General features: G+C 41.4%; 1 protein-coding gene across 1 annotated transcript; it reads right to left on the bottom strand.

The window, feature by feature from the left end:
* Positions 1–3,098: 3,098 nt before the first annotated feature.
* LOC121199333 (protein Wnt-7a) lies at positions 3,099–10,948 on the bottom strand. The gene is made up of 4 exons (XM_041063909.1): positions 10,612–10,948; positions 9,855–10,081; positions 6,842–7,113; positions 3,099–4,789 (listed from the first exon to the last, which is right to left on the bottom strand). Exons 1-4 carry the CDS (start codon positions 10,680–10,682, stop codon positions 4,307–4,309), a joined length of 1,053 nt encoding a protein of 350 aa, XP_040919843.1. The 5' UTR covers positions 10,683–10,948; the 3' UTR covers positions 3,099–4,306.
* Between the last annotated feature and the right edge of the window lie 90 nt (positions 10,949–11,038).

Below are 11,038 nucleotides of genomic sequence, written 5' to 3'. Positions count from 1 at the left end.
CATCAAAGACAGCTTTTGACACACTCACTCAAAGTTCCCATTTCTCAGATGCATTACTGTTCCATGATTACATATTTCAAGAGCTTTCAAAGGCAGGTTAAGTGGGCTGGTATGCTCATTCAAATCATTGTAAATGGCTCCTTCAAAATCCCCCCAGAGAGCTGATCCAGCCTGTGTTCTTACCTTAATGCCCCTGACAATACCTTGGAGCTATTTGACCACTGTGTTTACCTGTAAAATCAGATAGACCATGGGAAGTCAGATAGACCCTGTGAGGCCCAAACAGTTGTGGATCTCTCTTGTGGGGAGTGGATATTGTCGGCTATCTCTAGCTTCCATCACAGAGTCTCAAACAGCACGCTGTTAAGAGAGTGCATGAATGAGCTCTGCACCCATACAGTATCTCTGGAATCACATAAAGACAACCTTGTGCTCTGCAATTTACTGTGCAGCGCTCAGGTGCTTGTGCATGTCTCAACCAGAGGAAAAACAAAAGTATGACTGACATAATCATGTGTCAGAAGATTTATGGCCAGAGAGAGCGAAGGGTTGAGAAAAACTGGAGAGCACATTTTCTCGCTCCTCCTCCTTCAAATTATTGTCTTTAGTGCTGTCCACTTGTTTGAGTGAAATGTTGGAAGCTGTTGAAACAGAATAATTCACACACAGAGTACCTTGTGTTAATGAAGGCCCTGTAAAATGTATGATTTAACAACTCTTTTACCGCGGAACCATGAGTCATTTCCTTATTCATTGGTGGCATATTTTTAGTCATCATAGGTTTTCTAAGGAAAAGTATAAGCAAGATGCTATCTATATTTCATGTGGAGCTTTTATTCTGTGAGTAGCTGTTTGCAGACAAATGAACAGATAAGACTGTATAAGGAAATTAGATCACTTTGGACAGTGCGATTAGGTTTAGGTTCACAATATGAACTGGAAATAAATCCTAGATTCTATCACATAGGGTTTCTCGTCAGGTACATTTTAATTTCAGCTATAAATCTGGCCTCTGACAAGGCAGCCTAATGATAAAACAGAAAGCAGGATGGGTCTTGCTTAAATATGTTTTAAAAGACTCATTGTTGGCTTTGACACTAATTGCTGGCTGGGGCTCACTGCTGGGCTGCCCTGATGTAGCAGGTCATGAGAGCAGATAGGGAAGCTGTGGCAGGCCTCCAGCAATAACACAGGGAGTGAGCCAGACTACCAACTATAAATCTGCAGCTACCACCAATTTCCAACCACCACAGGTGATGGGTGAGTGTGTGTGTGTGTGTGTGTGTGTATGTGTGTGTGTGTGTGTGTGCGTGTGTGTGTGTGTGTGTTTATAAACAAAACTCCAAAGGGTAACGCAACCCCACTTCAGAGCAACATGGATATTACACCCCTGAACATCTTGGCATGGGCCTGGTCCTGTTTATGGAGAAACACAGCTAAGAGTATAATTAGCATCTCAGTGATCCTGCAGGGTGTCTGACTTAGGCTGCGATATCAAAGAAGGTGGTATTTTGTGCTTGTGACTCAATGGAGATGAAGTGACTGTGGCCTCTGTACGGTGGTGTTTTGCACCTGACTGGAAAACACTGCAGGTGGATTATCCCAAATGGTGGCTAAACTACGCTACTTTTTGGGCTATAAATTATAGCATCAAAGGTTTGATTGTGTAAATACTGGTTATTTATCCACATTAGTGAAACCTTGGTGGACACCTTGTAACCTTATAACACCATTTTCAGAGTATGCACACAAACACACAAAGTTGCTACAAGTGAAAATAAACAAGTGACACACATAAAGGTCTGTAAGTGTTTTGTTGGTGAGATAATGTGATGTGTGTCTTAGACACAAAACCCTAGTTTAGGTTTAACCAGAGCTTTTGGAGCAGCTGCCTTTTCTTATGCGTGGGTCTTTTGTATCAATATTATGAAAGCTGAAAGCTTTTGTCAGACAGAGACAGGCCTCTATTATTATACCCTTCACGCCCTTTTCTCTTTATTCTGGGCAGATTATCACTGCCAATGACACATGATACGGCTAATCTACTGTAAATTGAACCTGAATTCTCATGTGTTTCAGTTCAATGGGGAGTTTAAAAAAGGGGGCTTTACAAGGAAGAAAAAACCCACATGGAAATGTTCTAAAATACAGCACAGGTGAAAACTTTACAGCGTACATTTGTCAATCCCAGGAGATTATTGGGAGCAGGTTTTCCGTCAACACCTCTGGGCCCGTCTCCAGACTGCACTTCCAGGCCGATGAGAGTGGAATCTGTAACGACTGTGGGCTTTAGCATCGTTAACATTTCCCTGACACGTTGGCTGGCCTCTCTTGGAGACTGCCCTGCATTTTCTCTGCTGCACTGGAGTTGTTGTAGCAACTAGTGGCCCAGGAGTGAATGAAGCAGATGTGCGAGTCATCTATCACCTGACAGCTCCCACTCCCCCGACTGAGCAAGTCATCACCGTGACAGTCTGCCCGACCAGCCTCATCAATTACACTGGTACCCTACTATTAGAGCACAAACACTTTTCTCCTTGGACACATTCAACTGCTTCCCAGTCTGCAAGATGGGCCCTCAATTAAGCCTGAATAACTTTCCCCACTCAAAGAACAGATCTCTTTCTGTGGCAGAGCATTTCACACATTGTGCTTGTAGGATAAGTCCTTTGAGAGCAGATTTATCTCCACGGTGACCATATGATATTTGAGAACATTTATCTTTATTTTATGACACTTCACATGTGCCTGATAATGATGCAAACCACAGTATATCTACTATTAATGAAGATTTACTTCTATGTTCATTTGAAAGTAATGACTCTATTGGTTAATTGATCCTTTTTTAATGAGCGATTAAGGTAATTTATGGCATAAAAGTTTAACAACTACACTGCAATGCTTGTTTATGGCAAGAAAATGCCAACAGTTTCTATTTCAGTTTTCAGTCCAGTCATTTTTGACTGGCCAGTCACAGCACATTACAACTGTTCACGTTCCCTTGATGTGGAATTCCCGTTTGTTCTTTTGTTTTGGTCAGAGAAAGACTTGATGTATGAGGAAGCAATAATAGGAATCATGTTTTGCAAGTGTTATTCTGTTCCTGTATTCCATCAGTAGTAGTCATGAAATGCAGTAAACACAGACGTTTGAACACAGACACATATTAACAGATTCTATCACTTACAATATACAACTATGGCAGTGACAGCAGGGGCCAACTTACATATATCAGCTTTTTTTTCACAAGGGTTTCAAAACAGGTGTCAGGGTCAGAACTTGACATTGAATATGCAAAAGATATAAATAAGACATTCATATAAAAATAGGCTTTTACAAAATATACTCTATCAACCAATATTTACCAAAAGTGGAAAATGTGCCCATATTTTTGATCAGTGAATAAGTCCAGTTAAGCTAAATCAGCTTGAAGTGAGCAATGCCATTGAAGACAGTCAGTAGAGCGTATAGCCTTCTACCTCAACAAATGGGATTCTCTAGACTAGCAGCAAACAGAGGGAAGACAAACTCATGAGAGGGTCAGAAGGTCAGTGTGAGTAGCCTACAGCAGTTTCATCTGGAACAACATTATTCTACAAAACAACATAGTATTCCAGGTAGATTCAAATCCAGTGTGTTAACCATGGACAAGTGTTGATTGCTTTAATAAACTAAGACCTCCCAACATTTAGTTACTTTTGATCCAAAATGGACAAAATCAGTAGTTTTTTTTATAGAATAAATTAATATTAATTATTTTCATTCTCTAAATACAGCATGTTAAATATTCCAAATGGCTGTGTCATTTCATCTGTGCACAGGGAGTGAGAACTACAGCAGTGCGTTCTGCCCAGCAATCACATCCACCATAATTCATTTGCAATAGCAAAGTCCGAACAGTCAAAATGTCAGTATATGTCCATTTAGCTTAAAGTCTTGACATTTTGCCTCGATGACTCGCGCTGTGGTCACCCAGTCCCATATGCCGCGGTGCGTTTTCTCCGTTAACTGTGTTTTGCCACGCTGTTTGTCACACTGCACCCCAACAAACACAACAATCCAAGAAGAAGGATGAAGAGCTTTGTGTGCAAAAGAATCATGACGCCCCATCTTCAGCTTACTGTATACACAGTACAGTAGTTCCTCATTATTTGTGAAAAGACTGCAATAACAGCCTTCCTGTTAAGTTTAACAGTTCCAGTTTGTCCATGACAACACAAAGTTATGAACACACACACACACACACTCCCATACATCATAACACACCTACACACATACACACACACACACCATCCAATAAATATTCTCATTTGCATGTATACACCTCTGTCCTCTCGCTGCAAGTGTTGCATTTAACGTAGCAGCACCACAGGAACTTGCAGTTGCACTGCCAGACGCGAGAGTACTGGTGTGTGTTGTATCCCCGACCACAGCACATCAAGTCACAGCCGCTGATGTGCTGCATCATAGTCTTGTTACAGACCCTGCCCTGTGTCCCCAAGCTCCCTGTCACAGGGTCTGCCTCACAGTAGTTAGGCGACTTGTCTATGTACACTAGGTCCGTATCCATGGGCTTCCGGTAAGAGTAAGGCTTCTTGATCTTGAGGAATTTAGGACGCTTGTTGCGGCTGGCTTTCACTGGTTCCACGTGCACCGCATGGGCATACTTCTCCTTGAGAATGTAGCCAAGCTCGCGGAACTTGGGAAGTGTAGTCCAGCAGGTTTTGGTGGTGCAGGAGCCTGAGACACCATGACACTTGCATTCCAGTCGCATGTTCTTCTCCAGGATCTAGACACACAAAAACAACTTAGTAATGGAGTAACAACTGGCAGCTGTAAAAACACACAACAGTGATGAGTGATCTTTACACTCTCATGAATGAAGTAAATAACAGCCATACTAGATTATTAAAACCAATTATTATGTAGTTGATTATATTTATGTTTTCACTTTCACTATTTTTTTTAAATTCAGAATTGTTGTTGAATTAAAATTTGTGCAGTGTCTACATTCTCTAAAACCTGGTGTGTGTCAATCCGCATTTCAAATCTTCCACTTCCACTTGATAACAATGCGACTGACAAATACTCTACAGTTGGGGATTAAATACAGCCCCACCATATAGCAGTGTGATACCATATACACAGAAGCCAAAATAATGTATCAGATTTCAGGCTCTGTGTGTGTAGTTACCACACACAACACACAAATGTCAAGAGTGACTGTACAAGGCGTCGAGTGACTAGGATTACTGCTAAACCCTGAACTGATGACAATGAGAAGTGCCATTGACTGAGACTAGAATTTTCGTTAGCAACACGGTCAATTGCGATTCCCTCTTGCTGAAATGCTAAAGTGTTTGGTGTGCAATATGGTCCCCTACAGCCATTGACAAGATATTTATGCCTCTGTATTCTTGGCAAGTAAACTGTAACAATAAAACCCAAATACGGACATGAGAACAAGGATGAAAATACAACTTTTCCCTGAGCAAACCACTTCATAAAAGCCTTGGCTTCAAGCCCCTAATCCATCAGTTGTTCTGTGACCAACACTTGTGACAGCCTTTGTCTTGACGTCTTCGACCAGGGAGCCGTGAACGGCGTTCCTGCTCAGTGTCACTGCTTTTGATTAGCATAAATAAAGGAGGAGGGGGTTAACTATCAAAACAGAGAGTCTATTTATTAGCAGGAAGAATGGGAAAGAAGGAAAACTGCTCATAGTTGGAATCCACGAGTATAGTCTCCTCCCTGGGAGGCAATTTAGCCGTCCAGATAAGCCAATTTGAATTCATGGTCCCACAACACATGCAGAAAATGATCTTCTCAGTACAATTGTGCATGAGGAGGCTTTTCAGCCACTGCGGTGGACGTGTTGGTTTTGTGAATGAGGCTATTTTGGCACAGTGAGATAGAGAGAGAGGATACAAGTTAACTTGGGCAAAGCTGCTTCTTTATTCTTCACTAACTCCAACCTCACTTTCGCTATTTGGCACATTATTCCACTCAATCTCTAACCTCTAGACTTACTGGAGTCTCTTTGTCACTCTGCTGTGTTCTGCAGCCATGCATGCAGAAAAGCAATCAAATGAGCAGGTCAACACATCACGAAAATATCCTCTACTGGGTAAATCAGTCTTCTTTCTATGATTGTATGGCAGTGAGAATGGCCAATTGCATGATATATATAATTGATTTTGACTTGATGAAGCGCTCCTTGAACCTCATACCTAATGATTTCATTAAAACTGTGGATTAGAGCTGTTGTGCAGGTGGAGTGCATTTAACCACAATCTTCTATAAGACAACAGAAAAACATACCAGTCAGTGATGATAAAACCTAGTGGCTAAACAGTAAACACCCATGATGTACATGTACAAGCGCATTGCACCTGATGTGGGTTTATGATATTAGAGAAATTGTGGTTGGGGATTGTGATAAAGGTAACTGTATACTGTCCCAATGGTGCAAAGCATGGGGGGACTGGGCTAATGCCTTTTTGTACAGTGTCAATCTGTTTTCAGAGCAGGGATCTGGGTTGTAATCAAACCCTGCCACTTAGACAGCTCTTCCCCTAAAAGCAGCCTTTTATTCCACAGCTTGTTTCATCGCCACTGCTCAGGTCCTTGGCAAAGTTCACCCACACAACAACATGGCAGAGACTGTTAACAGTAACTTAGACCAGCCTCAGATTAGTTAACCAACAGCTCACCAATTCTCTGTGTCTTTAAAGAATCTTTTTAAATTTAGAGATGGGAGGACATGTTTTGAAACATCTTCTACAATCTGCAAAGTCAGTGTGCTAAATAAAAGGACATAATCTTGTTGCCAGTCACTTACCTTGCGTCCCACCTCGTTATTATGTAGGTTCATGAGCGTCCTTGCATTCTGTTTGACCTCCCGAGCATCGATAAATACTTTTGAGAAGCCTAGGCCGTAGCTGATGTCTGCCGAGCAGCCTCCCCACTTCCAGCCTTGGTCTTTACTGTAGAATCCTTGCTTCTCCTTGTCGCAGCTACAGTCACTCAGGTTACCCTGTGTACAGGCGGCAGTAATGGCATGGGCCACCCCTGCCGCAATGATGGCGTAGGTGAACGCAGCCTCTTTGCTACCTGGGGGAGCAGGAAAAAAAATAGGTGATGAATAAAATGTATAGCATGTATCAATGTAGATTTTGTGAATGTGATGGGGTTTCACCTCCAGTTTAAGAAAGAAAAAATAGGCACGTAAGAGGATTTTTGAAAAGGAAAAAGAGATTACTTATTAACAGTATGTGTGCTTACATCACAGTCTTACTGACATATCACTCAAGGGCTGCAGTGTTTTGAAACCTGACCTGGAAACTGTCCTGCCCGTGAACCAAAATGGCTGCTGGCAGTATAGTCAACAAAGCAGCATGAATAAGAGGGTTGTCGGCAAGGAAGGGCTATTGATCCACTCAGAAACTGTCACATTCTGTGTAAACTCATAACGGACTGACATCAGAATCTTCATCCTGCTGTTATCTCACCCAAGTCCGGCTAACAAATCATTTACACACACACAGAAATATCGACAAATAACTAAAGGTTAATCTGGCAGGACTCATAGTCAGATCCTGAAGCAAGGTTCTCGAGTCAAATTAAAAGTCAGGAAAAAGATACTACAAAGAGAAAGTCTAATATATTTTATTTGAAGCCATAGATAATGCAAACAAAGCCATATGTTTTCCTTCTAACTCAATGTCAAAACAGCCCAGAATGCAATAAATGTGGATATTCATAAACATGATCATGAAGAAGCATGTTTTAATTTTCGGATCTGTTATCCATTATCATGCAAACAGGAAACTGCCGGTTACATCGTCCATCACATCTATGTGTAAATAAACTCCTCTTGTCTCTGTTTGTTCAAAACAAACATCATACCTTTTTGTGCTTCCTCCTGCCGGTTCACTATGTAAAGCTGCCATGTTTTTGATAAACATCTTGGATGTGTGCCCTTGCCATTGAAAAAAAAAAAAAAAACTCATATTGAGGCATCAATTATGTGGACGTTTTTATAGACTCAGTGGGCTCTGAGCCAAAAAAAAAGGTGTGTCACTTCTGACTGCACCGTTGTTAATTTTTCCCCTGCAGTTCTGAGTGCATGGGTTCACCACAAGAGATGGTATGAATTCTTCATAACCTTGTAATGAGAGGTGGAAGAGATTACAAAGAGAGTGGACAAAAAAAAAGCCTGTATAAGTTCAGCTGGGAGAGCCAGTTCAATGTTCTTCAGCCACATTTATTCCTCCTTCATCTCTATAGAGTCAAGGACCTCTCACTTTGCAGCCTCTTTACATGGACCACATCTCATACAGTTTAAGGCAACAACAAACTTAAAGTGCAAACTTAGTTGAAGCCTGAAATACTAAACAGACTCAGTGCTGATGCACCTTGCATTACTATGTCAGTTCCTCCCTTTACTTTAAGAACAATTGCAAACTACACAGCTTCACTCAGAATGGGCATCAACAATGGCATTCATTTACAACCGTTCGCCTTCTACGCTAATCTGATCAGTGAAACTAATCTATTTGGTATGGCTGTCCAAGCCGTAGACTTAAACTCCTCTCTTGGACACACAGGCCAAGTCTCCTGATGGGCTAAAACTACTCATTCATAAAGGAACAGATTGTCAAACACCACTGTTTTCATTTCAACAATATGAAGAGATAATCCTTTCTTTCCAACAGCAGCATGCAAGATGGCCTCAAACAGCTGGTCCAAGCTATTGACCATTGTATAAAAGGGTATTTGTTGTTATGTGAGTTTTTGTTATACTTCAACAGCTCTGGTTGGAGCCAGGAGTAATTTTTTTTTAAATTCCTGTAATGTCTGTATCATGGTGGTTATTAAACTCCCTACAGTGTAACCATAAAGGTATCATCAGACAAAATATCATTACACTCCATTAAACCTTGTTAGACCTTCCTGGTATTGGTACCCTCAATATCTGACAGCCTTTAATCCACCTTATCAGTTCAGAGTTGCCAACAAACAAGTCACAAAGCTCAAATCGGGATTGCAGCATTGCCATATTCATTCTGTCTTTACAGGAGACCTTTGTCTCAGCAGGAACGCTGATTTGGACAAATTTCTTTCATCTAATTTAGTATTTTCAAACTTGCTTTCCTCTTGGCTTTTCCCCACTGTAACTTATACCCGTGGTAAGATCTACGTCCTTACAGTGGGAGCCACAGCACCCATCACTAGACAGGATAAAGACCAGTGAAAATGTGTCTCCAGAGGCTCTGTCGGGCTGAAAAGAAAGGCTGCCAACATTCAGGAGAGCTTTGTTACAGTGCTGGCTTCAGATACCTTTTATACGTGCTCAGAAAGCCCCACTCAATGAAAAGTCTGGAGCAAAACTAGGCCTGATGTAAATGACACTGGTTCCTTATGGGATGCTCCCTCGCTACTATAGATGCAGCAGTACAAAGCAGAATCATCATTCATGAGCAGAAGAAGTTTGTCTGGTGCAGATTTTGACTGTAGATCAAGTGCACCACCTATTATTATTATAATCTTTGAGACAAATAGAAAACGGATACATGTCAAGGTCATAGCTATGTATTTTTTTGATAGGTCTAGTTATGTCTTGCAATTCACTTTAGCGCCCAGTTATGTAAATAATGACATTTTCGAGCTGAATCGCAAAAGAGCTGAAGGTAAAAAAAAAAACAAAAACAAAAACAAAACAAAAAACAAACAAAAAAAAAAACAACAACTGCATTTTACGCGCATCGCGCACAAATACGCATCGAGGTGATGGATAAAATGAAATAAAATAGTTTTAAATTGTAAACAAACGTTAACAGACAGCAACATACCCACTTTCAACTCTTTTCCGAAGACAGTCCTCTCCCCAAGCGCAGAGCAGTTCCAGCGCCCGTTTTTGAACTGAAACTGACACTCGTTGATGCCCATTTGGGCTCCCTCTCCGATGACGATAATGGCATCGGGGCGACTCTGGCAGATAATCCGTTGTCTGGGGGCCAAACCGGGGATCTTGTTACAGATTATGCTCGCACCTAGGGCCACCACCGACGAGAAGCCACTGTGAATGGAAGATGGATAGGACTGAGAAAAAGAAGCCATCAACCGATTATTTTTTCCCCCTAGTATGCAAATGTATTTGCGCGTTTTGGTTTATTAAATATATTAAGTATTTCCCTGTGGGAGGTGATAGTTTCGTTAGGATCATTGTATTTTAACTCGAACGTGTACCCGCTAAATTATTTGTTTCACTTTAACATGTCGGGACTATTGTGCAACTTAAGACACATTTTGTAAGTTATATCCCACATTACGGTTGTAGGTTTTAATGATTCTGTCAGAATGAGTTTTACCAAGAATTAAAGATATGGTAAAAGAAAAGTCGTCAGGTGATAACCATATTGCTGCGAATCTTACTTTGATAAGTTTATGCTCTTCTATCAAGCTTTTATTTGTCATTTATAAAATCAACTACCTGCTTTGGAACAAATGTGGGATACAACTGAGCAGACCGACAACAGTTAAAGCGTGTTGTCTTTTTGCCTTGAAGAATGGCTACGACTAATGTGAAATCAAACAAACGCAACTCACCCAATTTTCAAATAAACAATTCCTAGACAAAGTAAAACTCTTAAAATCCAGCGTCGTGTTCTCCGACTCATTGCGGCCCCGCTCTCAGTTTCATGCAACGATTTGTAGAGCTGATGAGTAACTTATGAGTAACGCTTATTCTCCGATCGATCACAGCCCAGGTAAGTCCAACGGCACTCCAAAATGACGAGAAGCATCAAAAACTAGCACACCTCGGGAACTTTTACAAGTTGCCGGCTGGGGTATCATCCAAATTCCCTTTACTTGGCCCCTTTTCACTGGGCCCTCTTGTCATTGCGAGGGTGTCACAGGTAACCCGTGGGGTGAGCAAGTGCGATTATCTCTTTCTCACAGTTCCTCTGCAACCCGCAGGTCTTGGCTATATATCTGGCTCATCTATCTGGGGCGTGTTCTCAGGAGACATGGG

This window comes from Toxotes jaculatrix, chromosome 2, assembly GCF_017976425.1.
Source record: "Toxotes jaculatrix isolate fToxJac2 chromosome 2, fToxJac2.pri, whole genome shotgun sequence".
Classification (NCBI taxonomy): domain Eukaryota; kingdom Metazoa; phylum Chordata; class Actinopteri; family Toxotidae; genus Toxotes; species Toxotes jaculatrix.
The sequence above is the reverse complement of the archived record's forward strand: the minus strand, read 5'-3'. Positions and strand labels throughout refer to the sequence as shown.

What these genes read in the sequence shown, in the direction of transcription:
- LOC121199333 (XM_041063909.1), bottom strand. Translation starts at nt 10,682, where the DNA reads ATGAGTCGGAGAACACGACGCTGGATTTTAAGAGTTTTACTTTGTCTA. An exon ending in ATTGTTTATTTGAAAATTGG is followed by an intron (nt 10,082 to 10,611) that starts GTGAGTTGCGTT and finishes TTCCATTCACAG; the next exon opens with TGGCTTCTCGTCGGTGGTGG. An exon ending in ATAACGAGGTGGGACGCAAG is followed by an intron (nt 4,790 to 6,841) that starts GTAAGTGACTGG and finishes TTGTGTGTCTAG; the next exon opens with ATCCTGGAGAAGAACATGCG.